A 16,134-nucleotide genomic window follows, 5' to 3' on the forward strand; every position below is an offset into this window, starting at 1 on the left:
TCCCCAATTTCTACAAGGCTTGGACCGGCACTGCACAGCTGAGGATGGGAATCGACTGTTGGGGAATTAGTGTCTCCTAATATTAATTAGTGTCTCCTCTTCAACATATAGCCGTGGTAATGTGAATAACTGAAAATCTGTGTGTTAATGATGCATGAACCAAAAAAGCACATTACTAACTGTAAAGAATTTGCCATAATTATTTTCACATTAGATTCAGAAAGTGATATACAGTCCAGAAAATGTTGGATCAACGGGGACCCACAGTTTTCTTTTCTCCTGGCTCCTGTAGTAGGTTGATCCAACTCTAAACAGCCCTAACCTTAGCAGTGTTTTTTAAATTAAACTGAACTAAACCTTAACAGATGATAAAAATAGTCCGTCCGTCTATTATGTGTAACTGCTTATCATGTTAAAGGTTGCAGGGAGACCTGAGTCTATCCCAGTTGTCGTTGGGCGAGACGCAGGCTACAACCTGGACCAACACAGAGACACAAACACATACACAGACAACCATTCACACTCGTATTGACACCTACAGGAAATTTAGAGTCCCCAATTAACCTAACATGCATGTCCATGGAAACTGCACACCGAGGCCAAAGCCGGCAAGTGGATTCAAACCAGCGACCTTAGTTGTGACAAGGCAGCACTAACAACTCTTTAATAATAAAACGTTATTATGATAATTATTTTAAGGACAGTGTTTCTTTCTTAATGTTGGCCTTTGTCAAAGGCTTGAGGAGGATGTAGCCATTTACAGCTGCTGACAGTTTTAAAGGTTCACAGTGAACCGGAATTCTCGGAGATTTGAGGGGCAAATTAATTCAGGCCATTCAGTAATGATGAAGCTGCCAGCCTTAATTAGAGCACAAGATTGGTGCACTTTTCTGCTCCCTGTTCCTGTCTCTCACAGTGCATGTGCGTTCGCCAGCCATTACCTACACTATATATAGCCAGGTCCAATAGGCTTTTGTGTAATAAGGCTCTAATAGGGTTCAATGTTCAAAGTAAAAACTGTCACTCATCACTTGCTGCATTAAAAGTACAAAAACACAAAAATTGTGACAAAAAAGTTTGTTTCAAAATATATGTATTCATTGTGTTATTTGCTTTTAATTTGTGCCAAATTTTAATGAAGGACGTATTAAGTGTGTTTGGAGCTTCAGTAACTGATTAAAAAACTCTTAATTAACCCCATAAATTACAACTCATGAGTTACTACAGAGATCAACGGCTTTCAGCTTTATATTCTGCACTTTGATTTGGCATGATTTTTTTACAGCAGATGCCATTTCTGCCACAACAATCCCATTTTATCCGGGCTTGGGACTGGCACCACGGTGGGCCTTTGGGGGCCACACCTGCTAGGGTGGGATTCGAACCCCAACCCATGTTATACTATTTTATTTCTACTCATCAACATCAGAAGGAAATGTATGCTTTGCTATGACCTGCGATACCCGATCTGTAAATTATAAATCCATTAAATTCAGAATGTTAAAAAAATTTACAGTGAATTAAGTGTGGACCAGGGTCAACAGAAATGACAACATAAGCAGCAACAAAAATATTAAATATAGTAAAAGTAATATTTACAGCACAGACAGTATTTATTCTGTGTATCACACACAATAGTGTACATACAGTATTAACTGGAATTTTCACAGTTTATGATTGTTCTTGTTAAACAGAGCAGAAGCTTCTTTCTGCAGGTAGAGATTGTATTGCCTGGGGAATGAAGCTGCGTCAGCAGAGTGTAGTCTTAGCTCTGGGGTCAGCATACATATTTCATAAAGGGTTCCTTGTTATAAAGTAGTGGCCATAAATCTATACTTATAGATTGTTTAAATATGATTGCAAGCCCTGTTTAATGGCATCCTAATGTAAGTGGAGGGCTAACAAAGCCTGATGATAAATGCACCGTACTGGGACAATAGAGGGGTTTACTAACGCTGCAGTTCATCTGCTCCCCACGCGGGGGCAGAGACGCGTCTAAGCTCTCATTGGCCACAGCTGTTTACGCAAGCCAATAGAAACCTTTTGCGTCTGAACCGTTACTTCCGGGTGACTTCAGTGAATAACTCCTTTAGTCTTTGATGTTTTTTGTCTTTTCTTAGGAAAGCTAAAAGCTACGTGCTGCCCAAAGCTTGAATAAAATGAACCGGATATTCGGACGCGGAAAGCCCAAAGCGCCTCCTCCGAATCTGTCGGACTGTATCGGGAACGTGAGTGCTGTCAGGCTGAGATGTTTTGTTGTTTATGTCCCTATGTGTGGCTTAACGGCGTCGCTACTAAGCTAGCACGGTCACAAAGGGCAGATAAGCCACTGCCAGTCGTGCTACCTGGCTTACAAACGACAGTAAATAAGCGTCATCCACTGCACAACCCAAGTGAAAAAGAGATAATCAGTTCTCTGTCCACTGCTGCATGTCCCGTCCTGTTTTCTTTCAACACACATGTCCAAGACACTGAGTCAGGCCATTTTGGCACTGTCTTTGCTGAGCCTGGACACTGGAAATCGTTACACCTTTAACTGATCTGCTTCATTTTCCTCCCCCAGGTGGATGCAAGGACAGAGTCGATAGAAAAGAAGATTGGCAAACTAGACGCTGAGCTTCTGAAGTACAAGGATCAGCTGAAAAAGATGAGAGATGGGCCCTCCAAGGTTGGGTACATCCTTTAAAGCTTAGAAATTCATTAGTTACAAGATTTGGTTTTACATAAAGTGAGTTGTAGCAAATATTAATTAAATGTTTATTTTGAAATGCAGAACATGGTGAAACAGAAGGCAATGAGAGTCCTAAAGCAAAAAAGAATGTGAGTCAAACGATGTGCAAACATATGATTAATAATTTGTATGAGAACCGGAGCCTGACTGATGTATATGCATGATTGATGCGGATAACCAATATTCAGTGTCTATGTATTTGTGATAATATGCTGCAGTATAAATATCCCTGATTTGTAATGATTATTCATAAAATGTCACTATTAAATAGTTTGTCAATCAGCACTGGCAGGTTTATATTTTTTACTGTAAAATTTTCCACTTAGTCCATCATGTGGTTACAAATATTTAATCAAGAAACAACAAATGTTTTCATGTTTATATAGTGTATGGTATAATATATAAGCAATACAGCTTTTTGAAACACTCAGCAACAATCAATTATTTATGTTTCGGTTGACTTAATCATTTGGTCTATAAAAATGAAAAATGTTACTGTCTGATTTTATTAGAACCCAATGCACTTTCAGTAAATGTCATGTTGTGTTCAAAGCCCAGTGACATAAAAACACCATAATCCAAGAAAATGTTAATTCTCATAATTTGAGAAGCTCGAAACAATGAAAGCTAATGACATAAGTCTCTAATCGCTGTAAATTTGCTTGATTAATGATTGATATTCAATCAAAGACAAGTCAGATTAAGTGTTACGGTAATATTATGTTTTATCCAAAAAAAAACACTGTTTTTTCACAGGTATGAAGGTCAAAGGGAGCAACTGGCACAGCAGTCTTTTAACATGGAGCAGGCGAACTACACAATTCAGACGCTAAAGGACACCAAAACAACTGTAAGAGTCAAACAGCTTGATAAGGTCACTGTGTTGTAGATCAAGGTCAGGTCAATAGTACTTCTGTACAGTTGTGGGTCTGAGCTTATATCAAGGCTAAACAGTCATTCACTAAGAAAATGTTATCTTAGTATGTGAAGTTAATTATGGTTTCTATAAATTATCAGGTAGTCATGTCCTTTATGAAAAACTGTTTTATTTTGTAAAACCTATTTTCAAAAATGTTTAATGTTGTTTTGTTCACTCTGCATTACCTGTGACTAAGAAGTCATCTTACTCAGTTTGAGGAAATTGGAGCTTAGAAGTGATTTTATGAGTTAATGATTGGCCATGTATGTTAATGACAATCAGAATAATACACCTATGATTTAATGCAACCACAAGGGGCAAATGCAACCACAAGTGCCACAAGCCAGTGTCTTTGTGTAACAGTCCCATGTCTGGATAAATGCAGAGGGTTGTGTCAGGAAGGACATTTGACATAAAACACATGCCAAATTAAACCTGCGAATCATGACTTCCACACCGAATCTGACTTTCATAACAGATCGTTCAGGGTCCAGGTTAACAACAACCGGTGCTGTTGACCTACAAGGGTGCCGGTGGACAATGGGCTACTGTTGGTTTCAGAAGGAGAGGAGGAAGGCCTGTTCATAGGCAGAGAGAAAAGAGGAAAGCCAATAATGTAGGACTGACAGTAAGGACTTTGAATGTTGGGACTATGACAGGGAAGGCTGGAGAGTTGGTTGACATGATGCAGAGAAGGAAGGTGGATATACTGTGTGTCCAGGAGACTAGGTGGATAGGGCGCAAGGCTCGAAGCTTAGGAGCAGGGTTCAAGTTGTTTTACCATGGGTCAGATAGGAAAAGAAATGGAGTAGGAGTTATCCTGAAAGAGGAGATTATGAGGAACGTTCTAGAGGTGAAAAAAGTATCAGACAGGTTGATGAGTCTGAAGCTGGAAATTGAAGGTGTGATGTTCAATGTTGTTAGTGGTTATGCAGGTAGGATGTCAGTTAGAAGAGAAGGAGAAATTCTGGAGTGAATTAGATGAAGTGATGGAGAGCATCCCCAGAGGTGAGATAGTGGTGCTTGGTGCAGATTTAAGTGGACATGTATAGGTGAAGGGAACAGAGGTGATGAGAATGTGATGGGCAGGTTTGGTCTTCAGGACAGGAACGCAGAAGGACAGATGGTGGTAGACTTTGCAAATAGGATGGAGATGGCTGTAGTGAACACTTTCTTCCAGAAGAGGCAGGAACATAGGGTGACGTATAAGAGCAGAGGTAGAAATCATCAGGTGGACTACATCTTATGCTGACGTTAATCTGAAAGAGACCAGTGACTGTAAAGTGTTGGTAGGGGAGAGTGTAGCCAGACAACACAGGATAGTGCTGTGTAAAATGACTGTGGTGGTGAGGAAGATGAAGAGGACAAAGGCAGAGCAGAGGACGAAGTGGTGGAAGTTGAAAAAGGAAGAATGTTGTGTAGTTTTCATGGATGAACTGAGTAAGACTCTGGGTGGTCAGGAGGTGCTTCCAGATGACTGGACCACTACAGCTAATGTGAACAGGGAGACAGGTAAGGGGATACTCGGGGTGTCATCAGGAAAGAGGAGAGTGGACAAGGACAGTTGGTGGTAAAAATAAATTCAGGGGTGTATACAGAGAAAGACGTTAGCTAAGAAGAAGTGGGACAGTGAGAGGACTGAAGAGAGTAGACGAGAGTATAGAGAGATGCAGCGTAAGGTGAAGATAGAGGTGGCAAAGGCCAGACAAAGAGCATATGAGGACTTGTATGCTAGGTTGGACACTAAAGAGGGAGAAGTGGATTTGTACAGGTTGGCGAGACAAAGAGATAGAGATGGGAAGGATGTGCAGCAGGTTAGGGTGATTAAAGATAAGGATGGAAATGTATTGACAGGTGCCAGGAGTGTGATGGGAAGATGGAAGGAGAACTTTGAAGAGTTGATGAACGACGAAAATGAAAGGGAACGAAGAGTAGAAGAGGTGACTGGTGTGGAGCAGGAAGTAGCAAAGATTAGTAAGAGTGAAGTGAGGAGGACATTGAAGAGGATGAAGAGCGGAAAGGCAGTTGGTCCTGATGACATACCTGTGGAGGTATGGAAGTGTCTAGGAGAGGTGGCAGTAGAGTTTCTGACTAGTTCGTTTAACAAGATCTTGGAGAGTGAGAGGATGCCAAAGGACTGGAGGAAAAGTGTACTGGTACCAATTTTTAAGAACAAGGGAGATGTGCAGAGCTGTGGCAACTACAGAGGAATAAAGCTGATGAGTCACACAATGAAGTTGTGGGAAAGAGTAGTGGAAGCTCGGCTAAGGGCAGAGGTGAGTATTTGTGAGCAGCAATATGGTTTCATGCCTAGAAAGAGTACAACAGATGAATTATTTGCTTTGAGGATGATGATGGAGAAGTACAGAGAAGGTCATAGGGAGCGTCATTATGTCTTTGTAGATTTAGAGAAAGCGTATGACAGGGTGCAGAGAGAGGAGCTGTGGTATTGTATGAGGAGTTTGGAGTGGCAGAGAAGTGTGTTAGAGTGGTGCATGACATGTATGAGAGCTGTAAGACCGTGGTGAGGTGTGCTGTAGGTGTGACAGAGGAGTTCAAGGTGGAGGTGGGTCTGCATCAAGGATCGGCTCTGAGCCCCTTGTTTGTTGTGGTGATGGACAGGCTGACAGATGAGGTTAGACAGGAATCTTCATGGTCTATGATGTTTGCAGATGACATTGTGATTTGTAGTGAGAGCAGGGAGCAGGTGGAAGAAAATCTAAAGAGGTGGAGGTCTGCTCTGGAAAACAGAGGAATGAAGCTTAGCCACAGCAAGACAGAATACATGTGTGTCAATGAGAGGGACCCAGGTGGAAGAAAACACATGAGGCAGAGCTGGAGGTAGCAGAGCCTAAGATGTTGAGGTTCTCTTTGGGAGGGATGAGGATGGACAGGATCAGGAATGAGGACATCAGAGGGACAGCTCATGTTAGATGTTTTGGGGATAAAGTCAGAGAGGCCAGATTCAGGCAGTTTAGACATGTTCAGAGGAGAAACTGTGAATATATCGGTAGAAGTATGCTGAGGTTGGAGCTGCCAGGCAGGAGGTCTAGAGGACATTTATGGATGTAGTGAGAGAGGACATGAAGTTAGTCGGTGTAAGGGAAGAGGATGCAGAGGACAGGGTTAGATGGAGGCACATGATTTGCTGTGGCGACCCCTAAGAGGGAACAGCCGAAAGGAAAAGAGGCACAACAGTAGCTGAAACTAAAATGATTTAAAACAGAAAATAAAAAACAGAAAAAGCCGGTGCAAATTTAGAGGGCATATACCAGTCAGATTTGTTTTCTATGCAATACTGAAATAAAAATCATATGTGGATTTGTAATACATTTTACCAAAATTAATTTCCGTTTCCAGGTGGAGGCCATGAAGATTGGTGCAAAGGAAATGAAGAAGGCTTATAAGGACGTTAAACTTGATCAGATTGACGTATGTTTACCATGTTACATAGTAATAAATTGTTATGCTGTTTAAAATCTTTTGAAAATTGTTGTCTTTAACAATTTGTTGAAATCCCACATTACAGTAAAATTAGCATAGGGTGAATAGAAAGATAAGGACTTTTAGATTTGTTTGATATGTATGGAAAAGCTTTTATTTAAGCCATGAAGCATATTGTAAATAAGCATTTTGGCACAATTTGACTGTTGCACCAATGACGTTGAAGGCACATGGCTCACGTGTCAGTTTAGGACCACAGCGTGCCTCATGCCCTGTCGGCTCCGTGAGCAAATTTACCAGGCATTGCTCATTCACTGTGTCTTAGACTGTTAAACGTTTTCTTTCCAATGGTGCACGACAGATACTAAACTTCCAATAGGGAATAAGTTAAACAGGATTTTGCATCCATCATTAGTAAGATATCAGGCACTAAGAGTGATTGTACAAACTTCCAGGATTTACAGGATCAACTTGAGGACATGATGGAGGAGGCCAACGAGGTACAAGAGGCCCTTAGCCGCAGCTATGGAACTCCAGAGATAGATGAGGATGAGCTTGAAGCAGGTATGCGTGTTCATTTGGCTTTTAAAATATAAAATGTTTTACTTCGACACCTTAATTCAGAATTCAGAGTAATTTCAGTTGACAGATAACAAATTTAAAACGGCACTGAGTACAAAAGTGTCTTTTGGGTACAGAGCTGGATGCATTAGGCGACGAGCTGCTGCTGGATGACGACAGCTCCTACCTGGATGAAGCCTCAGCTGCTCCATCTATTCCAGAGGGAATCCCAAGCGACAGCAAAACAAACAAGGTAACAGTCTGCAGAACCATTATACTCAGAGAATAGATTGTTTTATTGAAAGTATATAGAAGTGAAATCAGTAATGATTATAGTCGTGTTTTTGCATGATTTACATTCACAATTCCATATCTTTTTTTAAAATCATACCGTAGATTTTAATATTTTCCCCATCTTCCAGCTATTCTCTTGTGTCACATCAATCATATTTGAGATCAGTTCCCCTGAAAACCCATTGAGGCTCGTACATTCATCTGCTGCATTAGCCTTTCCATGATTGCTTTTTCCTTTTCTCCTGACATTTAGCAAGTCAAGCAGCTGGTTGCCAAAGCAAATTTGTGTTGAAAACTCTTCCTTGAAAAAATGTACAAATTAGCACCATTTGAACTGAATATTTTGTATAACCTGCTTTTGTAGCTCAAATTCACATCACAGTACAGTCATTCTGACAATATGGCTAATAAACTCATTTACTCTCATACCCTGGGTATGGGTATTGCTTAATACCCCCATCTTGTTAAACATGAACATATCAAAACAGCAACGCTTGAAGTAGTATTATCTGTTTAGACGGGTGATTCCTTGTGTATGCAGTCAGTTATATTTTCTTCTTCTTTTTTTCCAGGACGGTGTTTTGGTGGATGAGTTTGGCCTCCCACAGATCCCCGCCACATAAACACGGAATTAGTTAAAACAACTGCACTTAAACCGAAAACACTTTTATATGTAGAGTAACATTTATACATGCAAAACCATTTGACGTGAGTACACAAGCTGTGTTGGGTTGTGTGTTGTTACTACTATCATGCTAGTATGTGGCCTTGTAACATACCGAACCTTATTTAAAACATTACTACCCCGTCTAACATTTCATTTATCAGCAGTATCACCTAGTATATATTTATATATTCATTTATAGTTTGAATAATTGTATTGATTTGTGTGTTTAGAAATTATTATTTTGGTTGTGTTGTGTAAATGATCCCCGCTCTAAATCTCTGCAGGATGTTTGAAACATGCAGAATAAATGATGTGTTTTACTTTAACCTTGAATTATTGCTTTGTTGATTACTGTCTCATTCTTTTTGTTTATCTGTGGGTTTTATATTCATCTTGGTTGTTTTTGATTCATTGCCCTTTGGTGGCTCATTAGGGATAGATTTGAGCTGATGTGGTTTAAATTCTACTGTCATAAAACCACCCTACTCAGCGTGTCATTAACCACAAATATGTTAAAAATGTGTTTGTTTCGGTAACCTTCCTATGCATCTTCCTATGCACTTAAATCTCTTAAAAAAAAAAAAAAAAAAAAAAGATCCTTTCTGCTCTTTCTCGCACTTGCATCTCGTGAACTGTGAACACTTTTCTGATAGGACTTTGCTTTGATGTTTTCTCCTTGACTTAGATTTTTGCTGCCTTGTACCTCACTTGTAAGTCACTTTGGATAAAAGCGTCTGCTAAATTACTAAATGTAAGTGTTAGCTAGCTGGTATTCTGTATTTGTCCTTTTAAAATAAGGCTTAACTTGACAGAAGAAACTGGAAACAGTACATTTATGTGGCTACTGTAATGTTATTTATATGATTGGAACGTGTGTGATTTTTGTGACGCTGTCTTCGATTCCGGATTTAATGGGTGGAATTTGTGTGTTCTAACACAGCTGATCTTGTCAAAAGTTCGACTCTGGTGGGACTCGAACCCACAACCTTTGAATCACGTCTCAAGCGTTTGACTAGAAGTCCAATGCGCTATCCATTGCGCCACAGAGCCAGATGACACGACTCATATTGCTGACACGGAAACTTTTTTTTACTATATCATCAAGCAGTGAAACGAATCTGAACTTATTTTGAAAACCGTAGGTTTCAATATCGATATGAATAACGTTATAAATTTGAAGATGTTAAAACGGACACGCGTTTTTTATTGATAAGCGTTGGTTTTAAGTTATTTTTAAACACTGTCGTTAAACTGTGATCAGTTTTGGATGTGCATCTTACAATATTTTGATCAAATGCAGCTTATGCTGTGGTAATAGAAATAATGAGTTATAAAATAAAAGCACCAGTAGAAGAACTGTTTCCTGTGTGATTCGACGGAAGTAGTTAGCACTTACAACATTTAGCTCTGTGTTGATGGTGATGTGATTAAAGGACATAAAAACGAAAATGTCAGGGCAGACGGTAACCGTGACAGTTGCATACGGTAATAATATCGTGCATGTTACTTTATAGCCAAAAAATTAAATTAATTTAGAAATAAAAATTTAATTCAACTATCAACAGTCTCTCGTGTAGCTAGGAATGGTTAGCTAATGTAGCTCGGTTGTTAGCAATCATTTGCAAGTAGGTGACTAACTGTACGGTAGCCAACAGTTAGCGTTGAGTTACCGTACTCTTAACTGTGCCCACGACTACACGTTATTATACTAAATATTTCCTTTATATGAATGTATTATTCTCACGTTTAATTGTATTTTTCTACTTGTGAGGTTCCTATTTTCCCTATCCGTATATTTATCTAACAGGTGCAGATTTTTCGCTTCTTTTCCTTTGTTTTAATTAAACGTGAGATTATTGTGGAGAAATGTGTAATTTCATCAACATTTTAAGGGTTAAATTCTATGTAACTACGTTTAGATTTACCGAATCCTTCCCATGACAATTGCGTTTCTGAATTAATTTTCTTCACAAAAATGTAGGGAAAAAAACCCTCTCTAAATCACAATATTTTATTAGGAACCATTTAAGATCGCTCAAATTTAATTTGTAAAGTTAGATTAGAATATATAAATTGTAGTAAATGGGGAAAAAAATGAATTAAAATTTGGTGTTGCCACAAATTCTCCTCAGTAAGTGTTTTGCAGTTTTTTAATACCCTTTGCAAGAAGATCAGGACTTCGTGAGGGCCAGAACATCTGCTGCAGGATTACTTCAACATTCTGCTACTAAAGATAAATCTTCATCACTAGCTGTACATGTGGGATTGTTGTCATGTTGCAGAATAGATTTTGGCATAGATCATTTGCCTTCCTGACAGAATTGCATCACGAGTAAGAGTGTAATCAAGTGCCTAAATCTTCTGCACAGCACATTGTATATGTATGACTTTGTCATTTTTTTATAGATAAAAATTACTGTAAAGAATGTTATATATACATCACAATTAAAACTGAAAAATCCAAATGATATAAGAATTTTCTCTCAATTGTTTAAAAAATAATTGCTATTAAAAGGAAGGTAATATTTTATGTTTCCGTTCTAATTGTTTCTCTTACTTCAGGATCTACTAAGCACAGCATCACGTTAATGAGTCGTGATGATGGTAAGGGTCTGACTGTCAAAGATCTCTCAGAGGCTCTCGCTCAAGCCACTGGAGTTCCACCAGCATCACAGAAAATCATCTGCAAAGGTGAATTGTAGGTCTCTTTTTTTTTTTCCCCACAGCCAAGTGTGTTTGACTGCTATGCTGTAACTTTAAGTTGTTCATCTTGGCAGGAAAATCCCTAAAGGACATGGAGGAGAGTCTATGTACCTATGGAATAAAAGAAGGCAGCAAACTCATGATGATTGGAAAGCGAGTAAGGCACTGACTTGTCTGATTTCACTGACAAGTGACTTTACTGTATATGTTTTCAAATACTGATGACAATGTAAAAACAGAACAGTGCTGAGGAAGAAGCTGAGCTGAAGAAGCTGAAAGACATTGAGAAATCTGTGGAACAAATGGCAAAAAAGCTGGAAAAAGTAGACGGGGAGTTGACTGGACTCAAGAATGTGAGCTTTCTTTTGTAGTTTTCACGCTGCATATTTTTCCTGCATTGGTTTGTTTTGTTTTTTAATGTACTTGTGTTCATTATTTTTCAGGGTTTCTTGGCGAAGGACCTCCAGGCAGAGGCATTGGGTAAACTAGATCACAGAGTGAAAATAACAGCTGAGCAGTTGATGAAGATTCTGGAGCAGATTGATGCTATGGTAATCTGTTTTTGCTAAGGCCTTCATTTTTGTGTTCGTGCTTTATATTTATGTAGCAAACTCCAAACTTCTCTACTTCTAACAGAATGTCCCAGATAATTTCCTCGACTGCAGAATGAAGAAAAAGGGACTTGTAAAGACAGTGCAGGTAAACCCTCATCAAGTATTACCAACACATTTTAATGGAAATCACTTGAGAATACAGATCAATAATTATATTGGCTTTCTTTCAATAGGAGTTCCTGGCTCGGTGTGACAAGATTGAGGCTTGTATATCCGACCACCTATCGAAGATCCAGTCAAAAAATCTAGCTTTGGCAGAATAGAGCTACAAATCTTATATCTTGTGCTATGCATTGCTCTGTGAGCAATTGCAAATGGTTTGGAATGCTTCAGGTGTGGAGCATATCCTTGTCTATTTATTATTCTTGTGATGTGTTTGATAGAACAGGAGAAGAATTTTAAATGACACTGACATTCTGTACATCTGGGGTACAGTGTTCAGGTAACTACAGACACTCTGTAAAGGAATTGGAGGTGCTATGAATTGTGGCATATTATGCAAATCCCCTTTAAACCATCCAAAACTAGCAATTAGTGCAACAGCCAAATTTGTCAAATTCTCTGTGATGTCAGTAAAATTACATCACCCAGTGTCTCACAAACAACAGTAACATAGAAAAAAAACATGTTATTTTGTTTTCCTCATTGTGATGTCCTAACTACTGTGTTCCATATGGCTAAGGGCATGTGGACACTTGAACCTACAGCTATTTTAGTTGATTTGAATAAAAAAATAATGAGAATCATTTGCTATGCTAACAGGCTCCACTTTCTTTGGGGGGGAGGGCAATAACCCATTAAAAGGTCTTGTACTGATGGTGGTGGATAAGGTTTGGCTCATAGTCTGTGTAACAGTCAACCCCAAAGGTAGTGGATGGGGTTGAGGTTTTCAATACGCAATTTAAAGAAGATGATTCATGAACTTCATGTCAAAATAATAATGTAAGATAATGGCCAACATTCTTAAACTGCATTCTTTTGTCCTTCAGTTGTGATTTCATTTTTTTGACATCTTAAAAACACAAGGATTAATCAAGAACTCATGCTTAAGCTGGTGACTACATATATGGGCCATATATAGTATATGTATTTATTATTCAGCCTACAGTGACAGACTAAATTCAGCGAGTAATCTGGTTTGTTCGTTTGAAAATTGTGTGAAATGTGGAATTGTAATTTCTTTCATCATCGCTAAGACAGACAACTATGTATTTTCCTGTATCTTAAAATAAAAAAGGTTTTGAGAAATGAATGACTGGATCATCTCAGAACACAATTTTAAGTTTAATTTCCTACAAAATACAAATGAAATGAAATAACACAGAATGTTTAATTATTTTTACAGCTCTGTAAATGGGTCTTTACAAACACTTAACTAGCTTTTACAGACCCTTAGTGTTGTTATTACACATGTGCAAGTGAGCTTTAGGTGTAGGTTTAAGGGAAAGAGGTGGGTCCAGAGGTCCAACAAGCAGCTTAAACAAATGACCTTCCGTAGGTTTTACCACAGTGTAGCATTGTCATGAACCAGAAAACGGAATGGAACCATCTCTAACGTGGTTTGATACCTGTCAATACCAGGTTGTACAGAATCCAGCACTAATCATCTTTTTCTTTTGCACCATGTTTTAAGATACGTGTAAATGCTACATAGTTGAAGTTGCCTTTCTTGTCAATTGGGGCCTCGCGGAAGAGCTCGTCCACTTCTTCATCTGTGAACCTGTCTCCCATCGTAGTGAGCAGCTCCCGCAGGTACTCTTCCTGGATTATACCTGTGGGGGGAGACATTTTTGATTCATACCAAGCTACAGATATTAGCATTTCAACAAATGCACCAAATTAAGTCCACTTGTCAATAAACTAAAACTTCCTCTGTAAGGACTTAGAACCAGGTTGTGTGACATGTTTCTCGATGTTAATCATTTTTTCCCCTATTTTTTATGTAATAAAATGCTTTCATTGACATTTTGATCTTGTGGCAAATTTCAATATTTTTTTTTAGGTAATGTTTATATTGAAAGATCAAATACATCATGTATACAAACTGTCTTCTGAGCAATGTCTCTATTTTTAAAAGCTATCAACTCTCCTATTAACTCCAACGATAGGTCAGTTTGAAAGGTACTGTAGGTTAGGATGAGGGAATGGTGTCGCATTGGTAAAGAGAACTGCATTCGAACCACTGTACCATTAAATAAAACTTTGCAGCTGTCTTACCTGTACCTTCCTCATCAAAGCAGGCAAAAGCATTACGGATCACATCTTCAGGATCTGTGCCATTCAGTTTCTCTCCAAACATGGTCAGGAACATAGTAAAGTTTATTGGACCTGGTGCTTCATTCATCATGGCCTCCAGGTAATCGTCTGTGGGGTTCTTACCTGGGAGAAGAAATGTTCAGGACGATGAGGGCTGAATATACTGGCTCTCGCCTAAAACTCATGCTGGATACATACATTGGATAAATTTTTGGGGTTCGTTATATATCCACATCAATCTAAAATTGTAATCAATTTTAATTCTTCTCGATAGCTGATAGTAAAGTGTTATTATTGTCACTTTTTTTTATTTATTAAAGGAACTGAACTGAAGTTTTAAGAGAAATATTGAAATGTGTAAATAATTATATTATGTCTACCTAATGAAGCCAACATGTCATGAAGGTCTTCTTTGTCAATAAAGCCATCCCTGTTTTGGTCGATCATGTTGAAAGCCTCTTTAAACTCCTGGATTTGGGACTGATCAAACATAGCAAACACATTGGAGGTGGCACGCTGAGGACGCTTCTTGGTGTTCTTCCCCTTTGCTCTTTTGCTCGACATGTTTGTAGCCAGCAGTTCCTCCCCTCCTGTAGTACAAATGATATCAAGACTGTAAACTTGACAATATGATTTTAAATATTTTAATTCAACCCCTTCAATAAAAAAGTGCTGTTTTAAGACATCCTTGTTCTCATGCTGGTGTTTATTACAAGATCTACGTTTGAGAATCTATACCAGCAAATGGATATGTGTGTCTGACTTGATTATTTATTCAACACAAAACAGAGGAGAGAAAACTAAAAACATTCAAAGGGACAGTAAAGATAGCTTAACTAGCAATACTGAGCAAAGGTTGATATTGTAAATCAAATTATCGTTGTGAAATGTGGGCAGACTTCCATATTTGTAAAACCTTTATAATATTTATGAAAATTAAATAAATACTATATTCTCCATCCAGACTGCCATAAGTCAGGTCTAGTTTTTGAAAACCCAAATTTCAACTGCACCTTATTAACAAGCAGATTGAAGTAACAGTTTGAAACACCATTTTGGATGCAGGAGACCTTCATCCTATTTGTGTACACACAAACACACAAAAGGCTGTTTTCACTGCTTTCCCCCTCATCCAGATCACAGCTGACCTATACTAGATAAAAACCACTTCCACTTGTCAAAACTTGAACACACTGCCTAGAGAAATTCAGTTCAAACCACAATTTAAGGGCTGTGGAACTTATTTTCTAGGTTACCTGTGAAAACAAAATATGTTCAGTGCTTGGAGCACATATTCAGACCAGGTCTAGATTATAAATCACTGGACCATCGAGAGAGTTCAGATTTAACACTTCTACACTTCATAGTCTTGAATTGTGCTGTTTATCCGTGGATTGATGTATCGTGGAGAAAACAGGTTGTAGCAGTGTTACAGCAGAATATGCTAGCATTACCCTGTCACGTATTAGCTGATAGCAATACATGACCATCAAATATTTACGGATGTGTGAAAATTGTTGATTGTATAACAAGGGACAAATGTCTTGTTGCATATGCGACACTGAGTCTTATAGTGGCACCAAACAACGTGGATAAAACAGTTTGTTTATCCGCTAACTCTGCCAGCCCCCTGCTGACCTAAATACCTGACTGACCAGGCTAATTTTAGCATGCTAGCCGATGTAAATTCGCAGGGAAAATAGAAACATGTCGTGGCTTAAAACAGACTTTATGAGCACTAGATAGATGATTAAAAAAAACAAAAAAACAAATCCTACCTTAGAAAAATACAGCAGAGTTATCACAGCATCCACGGAAGGATGAGAGGGAACATTAATGTGTTATTTCCTCTTTCCTGAACTGACCAATCAGAGCCGAGCTGGACGGAACCAACATCCAGGGAAAGTCCATGTTCACCCATACTTTTATTATTTACACTTGGTAA

General features: G+C 38.6%; 3 protein-coding genes and 1 non-coding gene across 6 annotated transcripts; 2 read left to right on the forward strand and 2 right to left on the reverse strand.

Moving 5' to 3' along the window:
- The first annotated feature begins 2,040 nt into the window (after positions 1–2,040).
- chmp5a (charged multivesicular body protein 5a) lies at positions 2,041–8,949 on the forward strand. The gene is made up of 8 exons (XM_067474630.1): positions 2,041–2,228; positions 2,564–2,668; positions 2,774–2,820; positions 3,488–3,581; positions 7,011–7,082; positions 7,550–7,658; positions 7,793–7,908; positions 8,522–8,949. Exons 1-8 carry the CDS (start codon positions 2,160–2,162, stop codon positions 8,570–8,572), a joined length of 663 nt encoding a protein of 220 aa, XP_067330731.1. The 5' UTR covers positions 2,041–2,159; the 3' UTR covers positions 8,573–8,949.
- Positions 8,950–9,574: 625 nt separating this feature from the next.
- trnar-ucu (transfer RNA arginine (anticodon UCU)) lies at positions 9,575–9,666 on the reverse strand. The gene is given in 2 exon segments: positions 9,575–9,610; positions 9,630–9,666. It is a non-coding gene; the product is annotated as a tRNA-Arg (tRNA).
- Positions 9,667–9,966: 300 nt separating this feature from the next.
- Positions 9,967–13,181, forward strand: bag1 (BCL2 associated athanogene 1). 2 transcript variants are annotated; one of them, XM_067474631.1, is made up of 7 exons: positions 9,967–10,101; positions 11,179–11,307; positions 11,394–11,476; positions 11,559–11,672; positions 11,763–11,870; positions 11,956–12,018; positions 12,107–13,181. In XM_067474631.1, the coding sequence occupies exons 1-7, from the start codon at positions 10,065–10,067 to the stop codon at positions 12,194–12,196; spliced, it is 624 nt and encodes a 207-aa protein (XP_067330732.1). In that variant the 5' UTR covers positions 9,967–10,064; the 3' UTR covers positions 12,197–13,181. The 2 variants fall into 2 exon arrangements, with proteins under 2 accessions (XP_067330732.1, XP_067330733.1); XM_067474632.1 differs by lacking the exon at positions 9,967–10,101 and adding an exon at positions 10,123–10,948.
- Positions 13,182–13,198: 17 nt separating this feature from the next.
- myl12.2 (myosin, light chain 12, genome duplicate 2) lies at positions 13,199–16,082 on the reverse strand. Of its 2 annotated transcripts, XM_067474635.1 has the most exons (5): positions 15,968–16,082; positions 14,570–14,779; positions 14,151–14,312; positions 13,610–13,705; positions 13,199–13,533 (listed from the first exon to the last, which is right to left on the reverse strand). In XM_067474635.1, exons 2-5 carry the CDS (start codon positions 14,751–14,753, stop codon positions 13,505–13,507), a joined length of 471 nt encoding a protein of 156 aa, XP_067330736.1. In that variant the 5' UTR covers positions 14,754–14,779; positions 15,968–16,082; the 3' UTR covers positions 13,199–13,504. The 2 variants fall into 2 exon arrangements, with proteins under 2 accessions (XP_067330736.1, XP_067330735.1); XM_067474634.1 differs by having other exon boundaries at positions 13,199–13,705.
- Between the last annotated feature and the right edge of the window lie 52 nt (positions 16,083–16,134).

Source organism: Channa argus, chromosome 14 (assembly GCF_033026475.1).
Source record: "Channa argus isolate prfri chromosome 14, Channa argus male v1.0, whole genome shotgun sequence".
NCBI classification, from domain to species: domain Eukaryota; kingdom Metazoa; phylum Chordata; class Actinopteri; order Anabantiformes; family Channidae; genus Channa; species Channa argus.

Bases quoted from the DNA above. Each gene is read 5' to 3' on its own strand.
- chmp5a (XM_067474630.1), top strand. From the start codon at position 2,160: ATGAACCGGATATTCGGACGCGGAAAGCCCAAAGCGCCTCCTCCGAAT. The intron at 7,083-7,549 runs GTATGTTTACCA...ACAAACTTCCAG, and splicing joins TTAAACTTGATCAGATTGAC to GATTTACAGGATCAACTTGA. The intron at 7,659-7,792 runs GTATGCGTGTTC...TTTTGGGTACAG, and splicing joins TGAGGATGAGCTTGAAGCAG to AGCTGGATGCATTAGGCGAC.
- myl12.2 (XM_067474634.1), bottom strand. From the start codon at position 14,753: ATGTCGAGCAAAAGAGCAAAGGGGAAGAACACCAAGAAGCGTCCTCAG. The intron at 14,313-14,569 runs GTAGACATAATA...TTCTTCTCCCAG, and splicing joins TGACATGTTGGCTTCATTAG to GTAAGAACCCCACAGACGAT. The intron at 13,706-14,150 runs GTAAGACAGCTG...CTCCCCCCACAG, and splicing joins CTTTGATGAGGAAGGTACAG to GTATAATCCAGGAAGAGTAC.
- bag1 (XM_067474631.1), top strand. From the start codon at position 10,065: ATGTCAGGGCAGACGGTAACCGTGACAGTTGCATACG. The intron at 10,102-11,178 runs GTAATAATATCG...CTCTTACTTCAG, and splicing joins AACCGTGACAGTTGCATACG to GATCTACTAAGCACAGCATC. The intron at 11,477-11,558 runs GTAAGGCACTGA...ATGTAAAAACAG, and splicing joins TCATGATGATTGGAAAGCGA to AACAGTGCTGAGGAAGAAGC.